This window comes from Caretta caretta, chromosome 5 (assembly GCF_965140235.1).
Source record: "Caretta caretta isolate rCarCar2 chromosome 5, rCarCar1.hap1, whole genome shotgun sequence".
In the NCBI taxonomy this organism is placed as follows: domain Eukaryota; kingdom Metazoa; phylum Chordata; order Testudines; family Cheloniidae; genus Caretta; species Caretta caretta.
This window is the reverse complement of record NC_134210.1, coordinates 110,717,642-110,741,691: the sequence shown is the minus strand read 5'-3', so window position 1 is coordinate 110,741,691 and position 24,050 is coordinate 110,717,642. Positions and strand designations below refer to the sequence as shown.

At 41.6% G+C, this 24,050-nt stretch overlaps 1 protein-coding gene across 22 annotated transcripts in view; it reads right to left on the bottom strand.

The window, feature by feature from the left end:
• The window catches only part of CCDC171 (coiled-coil domain containing 171), a 262,059-nt gene that overhangs the window by 216,039 nt on the left and 21,970 nt on the right, over positions 1–24,050 (bottom strand). For 21 of the 22 annotated variants that reach the window (XR_012668627.1, XM_075128797.1, XM_075128798.1 and 18 more), the window contains 2 exons: positions 17,520–17,710; positions 5,519–5,665 (listed from right to left, as the gene is read on the bottom strand). Coding sequence is in view for 21 of the 22 variants with exons in the window: in XM_075128797.1 (XP_074984898.1) it covers positions 5,519–5,665; positions 17,520–17,710 (338 nt within the window). In the remaining variant the exon portion in view is untranslated. Of the gene's footprint in view, positions 1–5,518; positions 5,666–16,104; positions 16,237–17,519; positions 17,711–24,050 lie in introns of all 22 variants that reach the window. The other variant, XM_075128809.1, reaches the window with a different exon arrangement.

Genomic DNA, 24,050 nt, shown 5'->3' with positions numbered 1-24,050 from the left:
TCAGCCAGAGGTTAGGGATCTATTTCAGGAATGGATCGGTGAGAGTCTCTGGCCCGCAATGTGCAGGAAATCAGACGAGATGATCACGATGGCCCCTTCTGACCTTAAAGTCTTTAGCAATATAACAAATTGATTAAAAAACACTAAATTCCATGTAATCTATCATTTAAATGAAAAATGAATCATTAAAGCAAAAACATATACCACTAAATTCCATGTAATCTATCATTTAAATGAAAAATGAATCATTACAGCAAAAATGTATACCACAAAGAGGAAAAAAAAAGTTTTGTTTTTAAGCTGAAACTTCAAAAATAATTGCAAAGTTGTCTGTTAGATTATTCTTGCTATATTCAAACTAATGACTGTTTGCCACATACCCAGCAGAGGGCACTAAAGGAACACTCATGCAATCAAAAAAAAAAAAAAAAAGTTCCTCACGGCGTTCCAAACATAAAATTATAGCAATAGGTTTAAATTCTCTCTTATTTACATTTTAAGCCACTATATAAAAGCAATTTAAAAAGCTACTGCCATAATCAGGCCTTTTCCCCTCAAATATACAACTTGCCAAATGCTCATTAAAATGAGATATTTCTCTTTATTTCTTTCATTTCCTTCAACATCACTGCAAATTACAAAGATCTGTAAGTAAATAATTGCTCTTGCATTTATGAACAAACTAGTCCCTCTTGTTTAATTCATTCAGAGATACCATAATTCACTTTCTGGAAGAAAAAAAAAATCACAGTAACTTTTATGAAATGAAGAATCACTGAATACAGATGAAGAAGCAACAGACTAGTTAAAGTAATATGTGGAAACCAAGAATGATTTCCCCTCTTTCTGAGCTCTATTGCTTCCATTTGTAACTTAGGTTTCAATCCAGCCATGAGATATGCACCAGCAGATATCTCTGCTTGGAGCACTGAAGTCACTGGGGGCTCCACAAGGGTACAGTGATATGCTTATGTGGGTAGACAGCAGACCTAAGATCCACAGTTTGTGAACCAATGTAACTATTTTGGTTATATGAGTGATTTTTTTTAAGCCAAAATACTTAAACTAGTACAGCTCCCAGTGTGAATGCAGTTTTACCAGTATAAAGGTGCTCTATACTGGTATAGCTTATTCTCATACATTTAAGGTTTCCAAACTGACATAGTTAAAGCAGTACAGAAACTGTCTGCAGACAAGCTCTTAGGGGTAGATCCAAAATGAGAACTTCAACTCAGCATTCCGACACCTAACGTCCAGGCACCCTGCTGCCTAGAGGAATCCACGGCCCGGAGTTTGGCACCCAGGTTCCCTATACAGTGCATGGGGATCATAGAATATCAGGGTTGGAAGGGACCCCTGAAGGTCATCTAGTCCAACCCCCTGCTCAAAGCAGGACCAATTCCCAGTTAAATCATCCCAGCCAGGGCTTTGTCAAGCCTGAACTTAAAAACTTCTAAGGAAGGAGATTCTACCACCTCCCTAGGTAACGCATTCCAGTGTTTCACCACCCTCTTAGTGAAAAAGTTTTTCTAATATCCAATCTAAACCTCCCCCACTGCAACTTGAGACCATTACTCCTCGTTCTGTCATCTGCTACCATTGAGAACAGTCTAGAGCCATCCTCTTTGGAACCCCCTTTCAGGTAGTTGAAAGCAGCTATCAAATCCCCCCTCATTCTTCTCTTCTGCAGGCTAAACAATCCCAGCTCCCTCAGCCTCTCCTAATAACTCATGTGTTCCAGACCCCTAATCATTTTTGTTGCCCTTCGCTGGACTCTCTCCAATTTATCCACATCCTTCTTGAAGTGTGGGGCCCAAAACTGGACACAGTACTCCAGATGAGGCCTCACCAAAGTCGAATAGAGGGGAACGATCACGTCCCTCGAACTGCTGGCAATGCCCCTACTTATACATCCCAAAATGCAATTGGCCTGGGAGAGTTAGTATCCTAAGAATGGGATTCACAGAAGCCAGCAAGGCGAGCTGGGGAGATGCCTAAATTAACAGGCAATATAGACAGACTAACACCTAGTTTTAGGATCCCTCTAGGGCTTAGGTGAGAGCTGGGCATCTAGACATCAGAACTTACATGGTAATGTACAAACCGAGAGGCGGGAATTTAAGTGTCTGCAGGGTTAGGCATGGGTTTTGATGCAGGAGCGGTGGAAGCTTCCTACAAGTGGGGTGGTGGAGGGGGCACTGGCACCAGAACCATGGTCCCAGCCACCTGCGTCATCCCTTTCCTGAGGCTTCACCCTCGCACTGTCCCTTCCCCTGAACCCCTGCCCCCGCACTTGCTCTTCTCCACCCACTCTCCCCCACCCCCTCATTTGCCCTGATGGCTGGCAAAAAGTGGGAGGACATTCTCACTGCAGTGAGGGATGCTGATGCTGCTCTGACAGTGGCCTTGGCCCAGCCTTAGATTAGAATTAGAATTTCAATTAAATCACAGTTAATTTTTTTGTTTTTAATTGCTTGAGTTAACTTGATTTAAAAATTGCAATTTTAATCCCACTGTTAAACAATAATAAAATACTAATTTAAATTTATTATAAATATTTTTGGATGTTTTTCCTGCATTTTCAATTATATTGATTACAATTATAAACACAGAATACAACATGTACAATGCTCCTTTATATTATCTTCTATTACAAATATTTGCACTGTAAAAAGGAAATAGAATTTTTCAATTCACCTCATACAAATACTGTAGTGCAATCTCTATCGTGAAAATGCAATTTACAAATGTAGATATTTTGTGTTACATAAATGCACTCAAAAAACAAACAAACAACATAAAACTTTAGAGCCTACAAGTCCACTCAGTCCTACTTCTTGTTCAGCCAATTCCTAAGAGACACAAATCTGTTTACAGTTACAGGAGATAATGCTGCCCGCTTCTTATATACAGTGTCACTGGAAAGTGAGAACAGCTTCCATGCTGATGACATGTTCTGCTCGATAACAATCCAAAACAGTGTGGATTCACACACGTTTATTTTCATCATATCATTCAGATGCCACCAACAGAAGGCTGATTTTTTTTTTGGTGGTTCGGGTCCTTTACTTTCCGAATTGGAGTGTTGCTCTTAAGACCTCTGACGGCATGTTCCACACCACGTCCATCTCAGATTTTAGAAGGCACTTCAGATTCTTAAACCTTGGATTGAGTGCTGTAGCTATCTTTAGAAATCTCATACTGGTACTTCCTTTGCATTTTGTCAGCTCTGCAATGAAAGTGTTCTTAAATCAAAGAACATATACTGGGTAATCATCCAAGATTGCCATAGCACACAATATATGGCAGAATGCAAATAAAACCACGGAGCAGGAGATATACAATTCTCCTCCAAGGAGTTCAGTTACAAATTTAATTAATGCATTATTTTAACAAGCATCATCAGCATGAAAGCATGTCCTCTGGAATAGTGGCCGAAGCATGAAAGGACGTACGAATGTTTAGCATATCTGGCACGTAAATACCTTGCAATGCTGGCGACAAAAGTGCCATGTGAACTCCTGTTTTCACTTTCAGGTGACATTGTAAATAAGCAGGCAGCAGTATCTCCCAAAAAAGTAAACAATCGTGTTCATCTTAGCGATTGGCTGAACAAGAAGTAGGACTGAGTAGACTGGTAGGCGCTAAAGTTCTACATTGTTTTGTTTTTGAGTGCAGTTATGTAACAAAAAAATTCTACAGTTGTAAAATGCACTTTCACGATAAAAAGATTGCACTACAGTACTTGTATGAGGTGAATTGAAAAATAGTATTTCTTTTGTTTACTTTTTTTTTTTTTTTTTTTTTTTACAGTGCAGCTATTTGTAATACAAAATAATATAAAGGAGCACTGTACTCTTTGTATTCTGTGTTTAATTGAAATCAATTTGAAAATGTAGAAAACACCCAAATATATTTAAATAAATGGCATTATATTATTGTTTAACAGTGCAATTAATAACTTTATCTCATTATTAATTGCTATTAATTTTTTAATTGTTTGACAGCCCTAATTAGAATAGCAACAGAATATGAACATTTTTGGTATGCTGCCAAAATTTTGCTAACACTGGTGACAGAAGGGAGGTAGCAATTTGCAAAAGCTTTTATCTCAGCTGAACTGAAATGGAATTTCATGGGACAAAGAAAGGCACTTCTTTATGAATTTCAAATGCTTGCTGCAAACAATGACGGCGTTACAGTGTCTCTAGAAAAGGTCACAAGAAACTTTTATAATGGAAAAAACCAAAATATCAGTATCACTACCCAGTTCCTCCTATACTTTTATTGTATTACATATAATAGCCTACGTTGATCTTCCAAGTTGTAATCTAAATTTATCTCTGATTTCTTTCTTCACAGGTCCCTGCTTCACTTCTGGCTACAAAGCAGGATCCCTTTCTTTTTGCTAATGGTGGATAAGATGACTCCACTCCATATAAGAGGGCAAGAATTTGGGCAGGCATAATAAAGCAAGTGTTTTAGCCTGATGCTGGAACACTAATATCGGATAAAGCTGGAGGAGGGGTGCTATTTTTATTAGTTTGTACATAGGAAGAGGCGGATGGGCTTGTAGACCCTTTAGTTAATTGCTTGGAGAAGAAGAAACAGGATTGGGGCACTTGTTAGCTTGAAGGGGAAAGAGGAAGTGGAAGAAATACACTATTGCCTCTCATTATAGTGTATATGGCAACACTCATTTTTTCATGTTCTCTGTGTGTATATATATCTTCCTACTGTATTTTCCACTGCATGCATCCGATGAAGTGGGTTTTAGCCCATGAAAGCTTATGCTCAAATAAATTTGTTAGTCTCTAAGGTGCCACAAGTACTCCTCATTACCATTGCCTTTGTCCAAGTCAGAGTCCTACAGAACCACTGATGCTGCTCCTCTACCATCCAAGCCAGCAAAAGGCTCCAAGCCTGAAGCCTTCACCTCCATGGAGCCATCTGGCACAGTTGGCACTTTGCTTCCCCTTACTGAGTTCCTTAACCAGTGGTCTGTCACAGCCCCTGGAAACTCTTACCACCTCTCCCTCAATACGTTATAGAAATAGTTCAACAGCCCACTATTTCTGTAATTATAATGGCGATAAGGGTCAGCAAGATATTGTGCGAGTTAGAGCCATCAGTGGGTGAACAACATTTGCACGCTTTTCTTAAAATAACTAAATACCACCAAAAATTATTTTTTATTATTTGGTGCACCAAGCTCATTCCTTACACCTCTTTGAGCCCTTTTCCATCCAGGGTTCCAGCTCCACAGCAGATAAGACTCTGACTACGCAACAAGTTAGTTGCGTTGGTTTACTCAGCTTTTCAATAAGTTACAAAACAGGTAGGTCATGTTCCATCTTAAATGAAAGTCAAGCATGAACAATTCACAAATTATTCAAAATGACATAACATTAACTCGAGAAATTGCCCCTGTATAGAATTCCAGGATTACTGTAATCTCATGAAATGGAGAACACACACACAAAACACCACTGAATCTGAACAGATAAAAAGTACTTACCTCAAGATCTTTTTTAAGTCTCTCCTCTCGTTCAGTACTGTATTCAAGTTCACTGGCCTGTCGCCGGAGAATGTCAGTGCAGTTATTATGTTCCAGTTCCAGATCTTGTATTTTCTTATGCATATTCTGCAGTGCATTGTTTCGCTCCTGAAAACAATGTGCATTTTACTACCATACTTTATTTCAGTAAGCACAGTTAACAAAGAGAAGTACCATAGGAGGTAGAGACTGATGGATACATTTGCTTCCAGGTTCTGCCAGCGGGAGTCTCTGTATAGGCCCCCAATGGCAAGAAGTCCACCTGAAGCAGAGGAGAAGGATACCAGTGATGCAAGCTGCCACAACACCGTGATCAACCTGAGGATCTGGAAATGGTCACCACTGTCCAAAAAGTGATGCTAGTTAGAGAAAGTCATGGACAGGGCACCTGGAATATGGGCTAATTCAGCACATCACCAAGGTAGACTCCAATGGTGGAGCTCCTATAGAATCCCAGTTGTAAGTTAAAGTGTGGTTCTATTCTGAAAAGTTACTGCAAAAGGTTCCAGGTTTGTCTTTCACTGGCAGAAGCTCAAATTTGCTCAGTTTACAAGTAAAAGGCGGGACTGATAATATCCTGGACAAACCTTATGGAAGTAACATCAGCCTAATTCAGTCAAGTTTAATACCTTTGGTTTGCAATGTATTAAAAAAAAAAAGCAATGTATTATTGTAGATTGTTTGTAATTTTTCTAGGGATGTGACTAATGTTAGGAATTTCAAATAACTGTTTCACAATATATGTGAAACGGGTTTCCTAGGAGATAGTCGGAAGAAGGTAAACCCTGGGGAGAGGCCCATTGCTTACTGGAATTTCCAGTAGTAGGTAATTAGATCCAAGATCCCTAGACGGTATAAAGGATGGATTAAACTTTGTGCTTGTTCTGAGCTGAAGCTCTGATGAACTTAGAACCACAAAAAAACCCTTTGGGATGGGGGTTCTGAAGGATTGCTCCTGCCAGAGCCCATGTTAGGGTTGCGATGATCTCTGGTATGCTTATTAGCATGCACATAGAGTCTCTTACGGTTTTTTAATATATTTTCTCTGTAGTGCTTCTTACCTTCTGAATAAAATAGGCTTGCACAGGAGGTGCTGTGTGGTACCTTACTCAGTTATTAGTCTCTGAAGAGAAAGCAAGCAGGCCTGCTTAGGCAAAATCTCTTGAGACCCAGAAGCCTAGTGTGGGTGCCCTTGCTGGACCACAGAGGGAGAATATAAATGCAGTTGCCCTGAACTGTGACAAAAGGTATTTTTTTCTAACTTCCGGCCCTGAAAACTCACTCTAAGATCTGAAAGTCAGACTGGACTTTTCACATACCACCAATGACAAAAGGTTCTGATGGCAAAATTATTTCCTCATTGATTCCTGTGCACCTCTTCACTGGTTAGTGGAAGTAGAACTGATTGAAATCTAGTAAACAATTTGGTTTATGATAAATAAAAAGGAACAGACTCCACCTTAGTCTCCTGTAGTTGTCTTGCCTCTGTAGGGCTAACAGAGTGAAGAGCAGCAAAAGTTTATTTTGTCACTGAAGTCAAGCAATACAGATGTGTGGGGTAAAAAGGCACCCTTTTTTACAAAGTGACTCTTCAAAGTAGACTCGCACTTTAAACCTTGCCTCTGTCAGGGAGCGCGCAGTGTAAATACTACTTTGCCTTCTACTATTTTCTCCTCCCCCACAACGTGGGTTGAGAGTGCAATTTGAGACCCAAGTTTGTACTAAAAAAACCTAAAACCCTTGTGTGATTTTAGATTTTCTGGAGAACAGTTTCAGATCGGCAAGTTATTATAAAGGTAAATGACTATTGCATATTACAATCAATTTAGAAAACTGATTATTGCACATTAGATTTGAAAGTGTGCACAGCACGCTGCTTTGTTATTTCAGCTAACGTGACCTCTGTGTGTGATTATTGCTGTAATTCAACTGTCCTATATAAGGCTTTTTCCTTCATTCATTTCTAAAGGTGTTTTGTAACAAACGCATACAGCTCCTCTGTGAGAAGAGGACTGATTAGCTAGTTTGCTTGACAACATTCAGCTGCAAGTTCAGGATATTTAAAACTGTGCTTAGTATCTGCTAATTGGTGTCATTTTTGCTACATCCCTGTTTCTCAACGGATAAGTCATAAGCTCAAGATGGGTCAAGAAGGGGTTGTTGTGGGGTCATGACCAGAATGAATCTTTAAAAAGAAGATAAAATTGGCTCTCTTCCTGTCAGTGCTGAGCTGCTACACTAACTCCCCAAGCCTTTACTCTCCCACCAGCTTCTCCATTGATGCAGGGAATTTGACCTCCACTTCATCACACAGAACTTCTCTTCAGCCAACAGGGCTCACTCAGCACCTAGAGAGGTACCTCCTTTCAGCTCCTCCCCATGCCCAGTACCCAGTGTTGTAGCTCCTTTTTAGGCCACCTTTTCCTTATGCTCAGGTAGCTCCCTAGATAGGAGTGTGAGAAACTTGGCTGGCTGGCTGGAAAGAGATGCTGTAAAGTGAGAGGAGGGGAAAAACGGAGCCAGAAAAGTTGAAGTGAGCATGTTTTATGAAAAAAAAAATAATAATAAAAAAATCTCACAATATATGTATCACAATACAGCACAAGACAAATGTACAAAATAATACTATGTTGAATACTTGTGATACTGTAACACAAAAACCAAGACAAACCAATATGAGTAGGGAAGTAGTATTTGTCTTTTCTGCTACTCTCGTCTCCTGCCCCCCTCCGCAAGCAAAATTTAAGATGGATACTGGGAATATGGGGTCATGAGCTAGTAAATGGTGAGAATAATTGTGCTAAAATAGCTGCCTAATTTGCATATTCATTCTCTATACCTATCCTTCTGCCTCAAAACAGACTTCAAAGTATTGCAAGAAGTAAATGCACAATCAAATTTACTTCATCAAGGTTTAACAAACAGTTTATCCTTTTACAGAAGAGTCTAAATTGCAGAATTTATTCTCCTGTTCAATTTCCTTACTTCCACCTGTTTCCAAATTGGTCAAGAAACAAGATGACTCTTCCTAAGTATTGTTTCCATGTCCCCAAAATCTGTTATACATTTGTTGTTCTGATAACCACTTTATCTAGACAGAGACTGAACAAACGTTATACAAAACTAAGTAAGATTAGTAAGTAAGTTTAAATCAAATGAAGACATACACACATTTCTAACACAGTATCATGCAAAACAATAATCTTTTACACACATTCCAAGACAAATCCATAGAGACAAATTCTCCCAGTTTGAGGGGAATTCTCAAAATGTGTAAAGCTTGCAGAGCTGCTCCTAAGCCAGCCTCCTCTCCCCACCAGCTTAAGGAAGTATGGTTAGGGGAAGTGAGAAGGGGGTAATGACACAGGTGGAGAACTCTTCCCTCTTTAGGGCCCCTAGCTAGCTGTTCTATGCTTTTGTACATCTGAGTTGGGGCAACCTGAGACTCAGGGAGCTATAACCAGCTTCCTGATGGTACCTCTTCATTTCCTTTCCTCCTGTGCCAAGATAAGCTTGGAGCAAGAGACAGAATTTCACCAATAGTCTGGAGGCAGACTTTTTTTTTCCCTAAACGGCCTTTTAAGGCAGCAACAAGTGGATCATACTGAGCAAATATTCTGCTGGGGTACAGCTAGAAAAATTGTAAAAGGTCGGTCTACTCTGGGATATTCATTTATATATTTAATAAAGAATAAGATAAGAGTTTATCTGAAATTTGAAATAATTTCCTATGTGAACAGCATGTGGTGTTTCTCTAAATCCCAACTGGTGAGACTGGAAAGGAAAAAAATATTTCTACTGGAAACTGCTTCAACTGTTTTTATAAACATTGTCTCCACAGGCTGTAAATAATTCAGGTTTCTGGAGATTTTGAGTAGGAATAGTTTTCTGTTTAGAAACTGATTGAACTATTTTACAAAACAGTCTAGATGAACTATAAATAATTAAAGTTTATAGTGCTATACATTGTTTATGGTACTATAAGCTGTCCTTGTGTAAATGTCCATGTATGGTGGATACACTATCAAGCTAAACCACCACTGGGATCATTATTAATCTATCGGCAGACACCAAGCAGTTCCGTGTAATTACATCTATAGAACCCACAAAAACCATAGATGATAAAAAAGACCATCCAAGTATTGAGCCCCCAATATCCCGAGCACATAGTTAAGCAGGAGCTCCCAAATGTTCCAGAAAGAATAGCTGTGGTTTGGTGGACAGCTCTAAGCTTTTCCATAACTAGTATCAGAAGCAAGACATAAATCCAGTGATTTAGACAGAGGATCTTTAAAGACACAATTTTTCAAAACGGTTTTCTGTGCAGAAAATAGCATGACTGCAATAAACCCTCCTTCTGGTAATAAAAAAGTATTACCAGAGAGATATGCATTTGGTCTTCAAATTCTGCTACTACTGCTATGTCATGTACACTTATTCCTAGAAATTACTAATCATTGGGCATCTCCAAAGTGGGGAGGGGGAGAGAGAGAGAGAGAGAGAGAACTATTCACACAAGCATTTAGCAGAAAGTGAAGTCTGACAAGACCTTACCCATGTGCAACGGTTGAGGAAACACAAGCCCTTGCTAAAGCTTAAAATGGATTTCCTGAAACCAGCTCCAACTGAGTGTTTTAGAAACCTCAGTAAAAAAAGTAAAAAAGTTGAGCCACAAGAACGTAACAGAAATACAATAATTTTATCATGACCTATCAGATGCTATATAAAAGATCGAGATCCACCAAATATAGTGAGCTACTAACAACCAAAAATAGGTTTAGAGTCTCTTTCAGTTAGGTTATTCATAGGCAGCACGCCATGGTTTCATTGGTGTCTCCTGGAAAGATGACCACTAGTGTAAAATGTATGTGAAAAAATATGGGCAATTGGAAAAGGTATTATGGCACTGCTAAAAATAATCCAAACACTACACTAGAGAAAGTCTGAGCTAAAATCCTATTTTCTACTCTTGTGACACTGAAGTTAGCAACTGTGTGTTTATCAGTATGTTGGCAGATGCTTTTTGGAGCAGGTGATAATAATGAGAAATGGAGGAAAGCTGATAACTGAACTTGTGCTGGGTCTACATTAGCTGTGCATAAACTAATAGATAGTATTATCTCCACTATGGGGAAGATATGATATTGTTCCCTTTGAACAAACATCCCTTATATTCACAATATAGTACAGAGAACACTAAGGAGGAGGGAAGTTGGATGGAAAGTTCAATTACAATGTTATTTTAAGAATATTCTAGCGCAAGAGCCATAAGTATAGTGATTTTTTTATTCACACATTATGGACTTGGTCCTGAAGGGTACTGAGCTCTCCTGCCGGTTCCCATTGAAGTTAGTGGGAGTTCAGGGCTCTCAGTAGCTCACAGGAGGGCTCCACACCTAATCAACTCCTAAATGAGCAATGGTATCATGTATACTCAAAAGGTACAAGGATAATTGCCTTTCACTGTGTAAGAGGTGCAGGCATGCTTACACACAAAAAAACCCATAGTACTCACCGGGAAAGTATTTTCTAGGTTAACCACAAGGTGATGCTATTGCATTTATTACTGAATTTATGCCTCTTAGTTGTAAACCAGCTAGCATTCCAAGCACACAAGGGAGAGCCACACTGCAGTGTGTTAGAAAGCAGATTATTTTCCCTCTGTCTCCTAAAGACACACTTCAATAGTTTAAGCTGGATTCAATTCTGTATCCTGTTATGAACATTAACTCCAAGCCTGTCTTCAAGAGTTTATGCACTACACTGTTCCTCTAGCTTTCAAAATACAGATTAAGGCCCACATTTTTAAAAGAAACCTCAACTTGTCCTTCAATTTCACACCCAAATATAACTGAGTACACAACTAGAGGTCAGTATTTTAAATGTAGCTGTAAGTGCTCAATGTCAGAGAGACTGGCACACTTTTGCATTCAACTTCCATGATTGTGGCTGCTTGCTGATTTTTTACTCACACGTCAAATCTGGCTATCAAACAAAACAGAATTTAAAACTAAACCACAGATAATTACTATCAACTAGTGATTGAGACAGTCAGTATATATTTAATAAAAATCCATATTTACATGGTATCTTAGGAAGAATAGAAAGCCCATGAGGGAAAATGCAGATTCAAATCAAAGCAGAGGAGTAATAAGGGCAGAGTGCAGCCACCCTGTGAGGAAAGGAGCCTGCTGCTGCTACTGGGTAAAGACACTGAAGCTCAGAGCAGTGATCCCATCTCAGGGCTATTCTAGGAATAAGGAGCTGCTATCTTTACACCAGCTGATCAGCAACCCTACCTCCTTGACCTCTGTAAATTTAATATGGGGGACCCCCCCCAAACAGCCCCATATCTTTATTCCACCAAATCCCTTTCAACTTTAAACTAATTGGACAGCAATTATAGATGGCGTGTTCAGAGTTCCTCTCCTCCAATTCCATCTTAGACCTTCTCCAATCAAATTTCTACCCCTTGCACTTGACTGTAACTGCTCTTACTATAGTCTCTGATGACCACTTTTCCTATACAAAGCTCAGAACCAGTACTCCATCCTCATCCTTCTTGACCTGTCAGCCCCTCTGGCACAGTCAACCATGCTCCTCTTGAAATCTCATCCTGCCTTCACTTCCATAACTCTGACCTGTCCTGGTTCTCTTTCACCTCTCTAATTATTTCTTCTGCATATCCTGTGGAGGCTCCTCCTCATCTGCCTCAATCTTTCTGTGGAAGGCGGAGGGGAGTCCACAGGGCTCTATCCTTGGTCTCTTTATCTTCTCCCTCTGCAATTTAAGGTAATCTCAAATTCAACCACCATCTCCATGCCAATGACTTACAAATCTACCTCTCTACTCCAGACCTGTTTCTTTCTGTCCCCACCTGTCTCTCTCTCTCTGTGACATCAAGTCATGGATATCTAGCCATGAGCGCAAGCTCAATATCACTAAAACAAAGCTCCTAATCTCCTTCCTCCTTATTACTTCCTTTCTCAATCACTGTGGACAACACCACAATCCTGCCAGTCATTCAGGCCATAACCCGGGCATCATCTTTTTTAAAACTCTTCCTTAAAACTCTCCTTTGCCAAGATGCCTACAAAAAACAAAAAACAAAAAAACAAAATACATAACAGTTGGGTCACTGGTGCACCAATACCACTGCCTCTACGCTGACAAATATCATTTCATTGTCTGCTTGTACTCACCCATCTGTCTGACTTCAAATGTTGTCTCTTATCTTATATTTAGCTGGTAAGCTCTTTGGGGTATGGACCGTTTTGTTCTGTGTTCGTACAGCACTTAGCCCAATCGGGTCCTACCACAGGGTCTGATCATCATGGTGGCACTTCCTGGTGGCTGTCACAGGGATTAGCTCTGCCAGTGCGCCCCCTCCTGGTACTGCCTCTCCCATCATCATCTACACCTGCAGACCAGCCTCAATCCAAGTACTTCAGCATCCTCTTCATGACTCAGCCCTCAAGCCAATCATCATCATCTGTATTTTCCCCTTCCAGGGTTCAGCCAATTATTCCAGCCACTTCCCCCATAGCTAATGGGAGACCCAGGCCCACCCACTACTCCAGGTCCCAGCGCAGAGACCCTGTAGATAGTAGCCTCCTGCTTAGTCTCCTTAACTTCCTTCAATGCTGCTTCAATTCCCTAGGCCACTTTCCCATAGCAGTAGCACCTCCTTCACCCCTCAGGGCTTTCAGCTAGCAAGTCCCAGCAGTCAGTCAGGTCCCTGGGGTCCCTGCCAGCAACTGCTCTGTCCAAGGTGCTATCCTTGCTGCAGCTTGCCAAGAACACAGTCCTCACTCCTTGGGCTCCCAGCTGCAACTGACCCTTGCTCCACCCTGTAGCTCCTTTTGTACTAGCCCGCTGGGCCCTGATTATCTGCTCCATACAGCCTCTCTTCTATTGGCTTCTTCCAGCACAGCCTCTCTAGGCTGCTTGGAGGACTCACTTCCACTGCTCTTTCATAGAATATCAGGGTTGGAAGGGACCTCAGGAGCCCATCTAGTCCAACCCCCTGCTCAAAGCAGGACCAATCCCCAACTAAAGCATCCCAGCCAGGGCTTTGTCAAGCCTGACCTTAAAAACTTCTAAGGAAGGAGATTCCACCACCTCCCTAGGTAACGCATTCCAATGTTTCACCACCCTCCTACTGAAAATGTTTTTCCTAATATCCAACCTAAACCTCCCCCACTGCAACTTCAGACCATTACTCCTTGTTCTGTCATCAGCTACCACTGAGAACAGTCTAAATCCATCCTCTTTGGAACCACCTTTCAGGTAGTTGAAAGCAGCTATCAAATCCCCCCTCATTCTTCACTTCCGCAGACTAAACAATCCCAGTTCCCTCAGCCTCTCCTCATAAGTCATGTGTTCCAGTCCCCTAATCATTTTTGTTGCCCTCCGCTGGACTTTCCAATTTTTCCACATCCTTCCTGTAGGTGAGGCCCAAAACTGGACACAGTACTCCAGATGAGGCCCCACAATGTCGAATAGAGGGGAACACGTCCCTCGATCTGCTGGCCATGCCCCTACATATACATCCCAAAATGCCATTGGCCTTCTTGGCAACAAGGGCACGCTGTTGACTCATATCCAGCTTCTCGTCCACTGTAACCCCTAGGTCCTTTTCTGCAGAACTGCTGCCGAGCCATTTGGTCCCTAGTCTGTAGCGGCGTATGGGATTCTTCCGTCCTAAGTGCAGGACTCTGCATTTGTCCTTGTTGAACCTCATCAGATTTCTTTTGGCCCAATCCTCTAATTTGTCTAGGGCCCTCTGTATCCTATGCCTGCCCTCCAGCGTATCTACCTCTCCTCCCAGTTTAGTGTCATCTGCAAACTTGCTGAGGGTGCAATCCACACCATCCTCCAGATCATTTATGAAGATATTGAACAAAACCGGCCCGAGGACCGACCATTGGGGCACTCCGCTTGATACCGGCTGCCAACTAGACATGGAGCCATTGATCACTACCCGTTGAACCCGACAATCTAGCCAACTTTCTATCCACCTTATAGTGCATTCATCCAGCTTTTATGGAACAGAGTGCGGAAGGCCCATGAGGCCTCCATTAACCCCTTCCACTCTTGTATGGGGTAAACAAACACCCCATCACAGGTCCTGGTCCATCACCAGTGTCCACGCTCCTACTGCTATTACTACTACTACTAAGGGGCTATCCATAAATTATATAACACATTAAGGGGCAGGTGGGTCCTTAATTGTGTGTGTTTGTTCAGTATTAGAAAGTTTTACAAGGGACAGAAAATCCACAAAAATGTGTTATGTAACTTATGGACAGCCTCTAATAATACAGGACCTTCAGCAGTTTTAAAAAAAAAAAAAAAGGGGGAAAAGAAAAAAGGAAAGACACAGATACACTGCACACAGCACCAGCCTACTACTTGATTTCTGCTCATCATTTCACCAGCACAGCATCATTACTAGGTCCTACCTTCAAACAGAACGTAAAGATTGCTCTGGGAATCAAAATACAGGGAGTGATTCTCCCTGCTCCGTTCTCTATACATTGCTCCTAAAGTCACAGCAAAAATCTGACCCAGGATCTAAATTTAAACCATTTAGTTAAAAGAGTATGGGAGGTTTGAGGTAAATTAAAAACAAAAAACAAAAATAGCACCTGACATATACTTGTGGACTTATTTACAAACAGTGGAATGGATCAATAACCATGTTCTAAAGTTACACAGGAGAAGATTCAGCATTTTTAATAAATGTAGAGATAGAGAAAATAAAGTTTCATTATGGGGTGTTTCATCAAGCATTTGTCTAATGTAACTACTCAGACTGGCTTTTGTAGTCCTCCTACTTGTTGAACCAGAACAATTCTTAATACATCTTCTGATACAAATAGAGACACAGTAATTGTTCCATCAGGACACTGCAGACATTTGTTAAATGTATAATATAATGTGTAACTATCTGTTATCATAACTAAAGCCTCAAAAATAGGGGTCTGAATGTTTGGGGGACCAGTGATTTAGTGACATGACTCAACTTTTCACCATTAGCTTAACTGATTTATATTCAGCTCAGGTCAGTAGTGACCAAGATTTATCTTCAGTGGCCTGTGCAAAATAATTTTAGTGGTTAGAGACAATGTCCACTTCAAAGTCAATTACACAACTGGCATGCTTGCTGACAGTCTTAGAAGAATGGCCTGGGTTCAAATGGAGATGAAAAATTAATTGCCTTCTCTTTAAAGGGGAAGACCAACGGTACTGGATCTGTGGACTTTCCCCTGCACAGAAGAAAGAGACATTGATTTTTTAAAAAGCTACTGCTGCCCATTCTTCCCTGCTCTGTGGATAAATAGTGTAGTTCAATCTCCAGGGATCAAATAGGTCAACACCTTTCACAATTACTATATTCACAAGATTTTTAAAATTAATTAAAGCTTTGACAGCTATTAAATGATCTATTAATAAAATGAATTAAGCGATGGTATGATGCTTGGCTTATCCTATGTACATAATAGGCATTTTTTTTAGTTAGTGCTTTATTATAAATAAAATACCTGCAACATAAACTGGAACTCTCTTCTTTCTGCTTCACACTGCTCTAACTGAAACCTAAACTCCTTTAATGCTGTCTCTCTGATTTGCGATTCCAGCATATTCCTCTGCTCCTTGTGATGCTCCAGAGTCTCCTTGATGCAGACAGTCTTGTTTTATTATTAAAACTCATAAGAAGTTACAAAATCCTATTTAAAAAAGTGTTACATATAATAATATCAAATCTACTGTGCCTCAAAGAACCATTTAATCCTTGCTGTCTAGTCTTACAGACATGTAGATCTGGGCTGAAAGTGTATTTAAAAAATCACTTCCATGACTAGCGTCCTACCCGTAGGCTTGCACGGATTGGGATTTAGCTTCTAGGCTACCCAAGACCTAGAACGCTTCATGTTACTTCTCAGAACTCCTTGAGGCTAGCACAGGAATGGAGTTGATTGGATTGGAAGAAACCATGTCCAACTGTTCTCAGCTCAATGTGAAGTCTTAAAAGGAGAAATAAAAGAGGAAAACGGGAATATCCAAGAATCTCCCCCCTTGTCTAAATACATGAAGATGGGCTCTAAAGGAGTGATCTGCTCTTTTTCTCTCTGTCATGTTTGTGGACAGTCACTTCTCATCAGGCATATCTACATTTGAGCTGGGAGGTATGATTTAGCTGAGCTGCCACCTGTGTTACCCCAGCTACACTGCTATTTTTAGCACACTAGCTTGAGACGACCTAGTGTCGGTATATCTACACAAGCTGGGACTTACAGCTCCAGTTCAAATGGAGATGTACCCTCTTGCACAGTTAGGGCAAGATGTCACCACAGGGCACAATAAAGTTGTTTGGGTGCCTTAATTTTGTTGTTGTTTTGGAATACAAATTAACGCAAAGACTTATCTGAAGAGCAGCATGCAACTGCAATATAAGAAGAAGCCTGACAATCTGTCTTGATGTACGAGGCATTTTTGCCAAATGGCAGAAAATTTTGGCACCAACAGTTCAGCACCACCTGCAGAAATGCTAGCTTAGACTAGGCACCGAAAGTCATCACTGTGTCACCCTGTTCTGAGTGTTTAGAACACCAGCAACTAACTGCAGCCCTATCTACACTAATGTTTCCACTGTAACCATCAGTGGAGCTTCTCTCCATTTCACACAGGCCATATACAAAATTTGTTTTTTTAAAAGTAGTAAGTTTGGAGACTTTTTTATATAAGAATCAGTGACTCAGGAGTTGTATATTGCTACAGTATAACCCTCAAAAGGAAGAAAGAGTGTACTTTTGTAAGTCTGTGCTGAAATATTTCACATTCTATGGAACATTGTCTGACTTTTTTCTTTTGTTCAGAAAAAAATTATTCATGCACAAATAAAAAGTCCAGACATTATTATGTCACTCTATTCATTACTTGTATTTAAACTTTATACCTGTATAACATTTTCCAGTTTAGTCCTCTCCTTCAGAAGTAACTCATATTCACTATTACAGGTCTTGAGGATGTTATCTTTCTCTTCTAAGTCACTTGTAAGTCTTTGCTGCTGTTCCTTCCAATTCTGCTGAGAAATATGAAACACTTTCTCGGTCTCAGCCAATTTCTGTTGAAGCTCTGCATTCATGCCTATTATTTAAAAGAGAAACATCGTCTGCTAAGTTAATTTTTTTTAAAGAAGGTAAAAGTAGTGTTAGCTCTACTATGTATTCAGATCCTTTAAGCATGTAACAGAAAAAAGGTTAGAATAGTAATGATTCTGGAGCTGTAGATTACTTTTGATATTATACTGCAGCAATAATATCAATAGTTTGCATTTCTGTAGCATCTTTCATAAGAGATCTCAAAATGCTTTACAGACTTTAATAAATTGAACCTCACAACATCCCTATGAATAGTTAAGAATTAACTCCATTTGTAAAATGGAGAGACTGAAACTTGGAGTGGTTAACTTCATATTTCCATATAGTTCGTTCCCCTTGCCCAACTGATTTCCATGTTTTGTTTTGGGTATCACTTGTACACAGATATCACTTTCTGTATCTCCTTCACTAGGTGTCTTTTTACTTGGCTTTCTTTCTTCAGCTTCAACTCCTGTCTTCACCTTAACTTCCTTCAGCCCAATTCAATATTGATAGTCTGCTAACAGATAAGAGCATCCTTCGACAAAAGCTCTACCAACTACTTCTCCCTTCTATATAGGTTATCCTGGTATCCATTACATACCATCTAGAAGCTAGGAACTCACCACATCTGCCGTCTGTCACATGTATAACTGTAACACTGCCCTGCCCAATACTCTAGTACTCTTCCTTTCAACCGTGATTCATACTGATTTCTCCTGTCTCCAACTACTGTAATTCCCAGCTCTCTAAAGATCACTATGTCCAATAGGGGGAACACAGTCTCTGTATCCCCAAATCTTAATTAGTTTCTCATTTAGTTCAAAATCCAGTATACAATTAATTGAAGGTTCAATTCCCTTACCTAATCTCAATTCCCTTTTCTAACAATTCTATATACTCTCTGAATACCAGACTTCCTTCTGTCTCTTTCCCCAACCCCTCCAAATTGGGGGATCGATCTCACTCACTGCCTTCCCATACTTGTGAACAGCCTCTCTATATTTCACTTGATTTTCTTCAAATCCCATTACAGGACCCAACTCTTCTACCCGACTCTAACTCTTAATCCTTTAAAAAAAAAAATAAAACAACAAATCCTAAATTATTCTGGGCTTCCTTGTTGCCCCATATGCAGCCTGACCTAACTTAGCCTCTTTAAAAATCCTCTTACTCTGCAGGAAACATTTAGACTCCAACTCTACAACTGCATGCAAGTGATTGAGCCCCTTTACACTGACCCAGAGCCTCAATGACTTCAGTGAAGATTCGCACTGGGGTATACATGTGCAGGAGCTATAGAAGATCCTGAAATATAAGTTAGACTGGACAGAAAAGGAATACATTTTCCAAAGAAACTCTCTGTTGTTAAAGGAAGCTCAACCTCCATGACAGGAAATCCCATTCAGGATAGGATGGTATATTATAGAGTCAAGATTGTATGTATTTGTGTTTGTACCCCTGCCCTAAACTAAACTAAAGATGCTGCCAGTATGGTCTGTTGAAACCCGTGTTACTATTACTATTTTATGTATATGGTTGATCAGCTACGAAGTAGTGGTTCATTTTTCAGATGTGGATTTCATATTAAGCTAACTTTACATTATTTCAGTTTCTCATTTTACTTAATACACAGTGTGGTACTGAGAGGTAACTGAGCACAACTTTCAAATGCAGAGATCTTCACAAGTTCCTCCCTTCCACGATCATTTTCTCATTTCTTCTAAATTTTAAAAGTGCAAAAAAGAAAAAAGATTTTCTAAAAAGGGTTACAGACAGGATAAACTAAGGGGAAAAAGATAATTAATGGCACAAACCAAAGGTTGCCAGAGGAGAAAGAAGAATCCACAGAAAAGACTGGAAGACTTAGGGTTGCCAACTTTCTAATCGCACAAAACCAAACACCCTTGCCCCACCCACTTCCCTAAGGCCTCTTCCCTTCTCAGAGTCCCCTCCCCCTGCTCACTCCATCCCCCCCCTCTGTTGCTCGCTCCCCACTACCCTCGCTCACTTTCACCGGGTTGGGGCAGGAGGTTGAGGTTGGGGGCGGGGGGACTGTGAGGGCTCCCGCTGAGGATGCAGGCTTCAGGGTGGGGCCAGAAATGAGGGGTTCAGGGTGCAGGAGGGGGCTCAGGCTAGGGCAAGGGGTTGGGGCACGGGAGGGGGTGAGGGCTCTGGGTGGGACCATGGATGAGGGGCTTGGGGTGCAGGATGAGGCTCCAGGCTGGGACCAAGGAATTCAGAGTGTGGGAGGGGGCTCCACGCTGAGGCAGGGGGTTGGAGTGTGGGCTCTGGGGTAGGACCGGGGATGAGGAATTTGGAGTACATGAGGGGGGCTCCGGGCTGGGGCCAAGAGTTTTGGTGTGCAGGAGCGGGTTCAGAACTGGAGTAATGTGTTGGAGCACAGGAGGGGATTTGGGGTATGGAGGGAGTTTAGGTGTGGGACAGGGCTGGGTCAAAGGATTGGGAAAGGGGTGTAGGGCGCAGGCGGTGCTTACTTCAGGCAGCTCCTGGAAGCGTCAACATGTCCCTCAGCTCCTAGGTGGAGGTGCGGCCAGGTGGCTCTACACACTGCCTCCGCCCACAGCTGCAGAGCTGGCACTCGGGGCAGGGTGCGGAGCCGCCCTGGCTGAACCTCTGCCTAGGAGCCAAGGCACATGTCACCATTTCTGGGGAGCCTTGATGAGCCAGGTATAGAGTCTGCCAGCCTTGTGCCAACCAGACTTAACAGCCCGGTCAGCAGTGCTGGACGGAGCTGCCAAGGTCCGTTTTCGACAGGGTGTTCCGGTCAAAAACCAGACACCTGGCAACCCTAAGAAGACTGCAAGCTCATAGAGGGGCCCATCTAATAAAGCATTAAACCATTGAGACGAGGGCCATTAAGCAGCAAGCAATCAAGAAAAGACTGGAGAAGGCTCCAATCCACTGGGGAGAATGAACGTTCAGCCATAAACTGATAGAGAACAGAGAAGCAACATAATCCTGACTGGACTCTTTTCATCGGCTAATTAGTTCATTAAACCTAGAAATAGTCACAAAACAAGATTTTGACAGCTGGCACTTTAGGTAGATTGTGTCTTACAATGCTCAATGATTAAATTGGAGATGCTGAAAAGCTGATAAAAGAATGCTATGATTAGTAGGTATAGGAAGGAACATAGAGAACTTTTCTATAAATAGGAAACTAACAAGTCTTTAGCCTGCAGTGTTTAATGATGGCTTGCAAAAGAAACCACATTGAATTTGTGCCTTTTCCCCCCACTTCTCCTTGCAATATATACGGCACCCCTGAAAGCCAAAGGATTTTTAATTTCAAGGAAGTAGAAAAAAAACAACTTGGCTGGTATTTCTAAGGTAATTGCCATGTCAAATCTAGTGTTCTTTCTTGGAAAACTCAAAAATATAAATTAAGAGCATTCTAGCCCCTTAATTGAATGAGTGGGGTTGCTGAATCCTAAACACAGATATATTTTATCTTAACTATTTAAGCTAAAAAGGTGGTGTATTTTAACAATAACAAATCACTTCCCTTTTCAATCACAAACCTGCCAATTATCCACTCAGTCTTTCAGAGTATATTAGGCCATATAAAAGACAAGTAGAAAAAAAGCTTCATTAAAAACAACACCCACACACCACTCTCAAGTCCTCTTTCACACATGACAAGTAAAGAAAAAAAGCACAAACCCCAGTTTTTTTTTTAAACTTTGCATGTGACTGTAATGTAAGGAACGTTGCATGGAAGGAGAATAAAGAATGGGACAAAAAGAAGTTGAAAATGATGGCTGAGAGGCAGACAGTTGAGCAAAAGCAGCTTAAACTTCTTGCAGAAGTCAGAAGAAAGATTCAAAGAGGACAGTGTTATGTGATGCTTTGGGAAATCTATATACAGAGGATGTTTGATATTATGAACTCTGTGTATATCTATATCAAATTACAAACTCCATTTTGATGGTACGGCTAGTCTGTGCTTTCTCTGCTGTTTTTTACCTCCATCTTTGGATGGAAGTCCAAGGGGTGGTTACACCAGGCTAAAAATGGAGCTAAGTCTCGATGATGATCCATTCAAATAGAGCAGTGGTTCTCAGCCAGGGGTCTGAGCCCCCTGGAGGGCTGTGAGCAGGCTTCAGGGGGTCCGCCAAGCAGGGCCAGCATTAGACTCACTGGGGCTCAGGGTGGAAAGCTGAAGCCCCACTGCATGGGTCTGAAGCCTAGGGCCCTGAACCCCATCACTCGGGGTTGAAGCTGAAGCCTGAACAATGTAGCCTTGGGGGGGCCCCCTGTGACATGGGGCCCTGGGCAACTGCCCTATTTGCTACCTCTAGCGTCGCCCCTGGCTTTTATATGCAGAAAAGCAGTTGTTGTGGCACAGGTGGGCCACGGAGTTTTTAAAGCATGTTGCAGGGGCCTAAGACAGAAAAAGGTTGAGAACCCCCGAAATAGAGCACTCTTAGGCAAAAAGATGGCTGTGATGGGGCATCTGCCCCACACTGGGCTGTAAGGGGTTAACAGAGCCCTAGAGAGGCTGCGCAGGAGGCAGCTAATAAGAGAAGGGCTGAAGGGAGCGCCCAATCAGGGCCATGCAGGCCCATATAAAAAGGGAACTGCAGGACAGAGGAAGGCAGTTCTCTGCAGAAAGCCCAAGGAGGAAGGACTGGGTCTCTGGAGGGCTGAAAGAACTGCCAGCCCCCTGGACAGAGCAGGGACTGGGGGAGCAAGAGACAGCTCCTAGCCAGTTGCTGGGGTTTGCAAGTGGAGACCCTGAGGTAAGGGCAAAGAGGATGCTGGGGCCACAAGGAGGTGGCCAGACAATTTGATGCAGTAGCCACTAAGGAAAGTGGCTGAACAGCAGACTGCAGGTCCCCCAAAATGGGGGGGGGGGAAGCACAGCATGCGGCATAGCCGGAGGATTGTGTTGCTGAAGAGGATGCAGCGATCCTTGGAGAGATGTGGGTCCTAGAACAGGAGTGAGGGTGGTGAGGCACTACCTGAAGAGGGTGTGCTAACGTGCAGAGTTAATTCCCAAGACAGCCAGCAGGAGGTGCTAGAGTGGTGAATGCACCCAGTTAAAATGGTTATTGCCCAGAGCAAACTATTTTTTCAAGTCTGAACTCCAGGTGGGCTGGTAACAAGGAATGGATCACTTGCTGGGAGACTATGGTCATCTGATGAAGCTGATCAATGGGTCACCTGACAAAGGGGACAGGAAGTAATAAAAAGAATCTCTTATCAGCCATTTCAAAGTGTGGGGAGAAGGAGATAATGATGCTGACGGCTAGTCTAGACTCCGTATTCCAGAAGAGAAGCCATGTGCAGGTGGGAAAGGGAGAGAGAGGATCCAGGACTCCTTAAAAGACTGACCTAATCCCAAACAACATCTCAAAAGTGGTGAGGAAACTGAGGCAGGGAAATACAAAAAGGCATTTTATTGTTTTGTGTAGATATGTATATATTCTGTGCTATCTAAAGTAAAGAATGATTAGTTTTTGAATCTCTTACGATGTCTCTGTGTTGTGTGCTTCAACTATTAGGTGTCATTGGAGAAGTAAACTGTAACCTATGGTGCCCACAAAATTGGAGCTCTGGGAGTGTTTAAGGCACTGGGTGGCCCATGGAGGAGTCAGCACTAGTTCTGAGAGATTAGGGCAAGTGCACTGTGAGGTCCCACTTCCGTGAAGGGGTGACAACCTGTGCTCAGGAAGTATGCTATAGGCCACTCTGAAACCAGTCTGGAGCCTATTCAGGCTCAGGAACTCACAACACACAGGCTTAGCATGGTGGGACTTAAACACTCTTCAAGTTGTTTACCTGGAGGAACTTTACCAGAACTGTAACACATTATTAGAGTTGCAGGGAAGAAAGAGAAGCAGTTATATCTCATTTCTAACTCTTCTATGAAAGTAGACCAGAGAAATGACCAGATGAGAAGTGACCAGGCATAGGCAAAGGTTTCTACAATAGAAATGGAGAAAAAAGGAAGAACTACAAGTTATATAAAATATACAAGATATAGTAACAACATAGATGTGGGGAGACAAGAACAAAGGAGTCAAATACCACCAAGGATATGTACCTGAACAACAAGGACGATATTTGGAATTTGATTCTGATATAAAGGATAGACCAAGAGAAGAGTTGTTCGTGAGTGGGGAATGAAGAGCTGAAGGAGAGGAGATGGGAGGTTTAGTATGTTTGTTTTAATTTGGCAATGGGCTATCCAGGATAGTTTCACAAAGGGAGTTGGAGAGGAGGCTGGAAATATGAGGTAGAGCTAAAACCAACCCAACCAGGGATGACTAGAAAACCAAATTAAGTCACTACATCTTTTGTCTACTTGACTCATAATA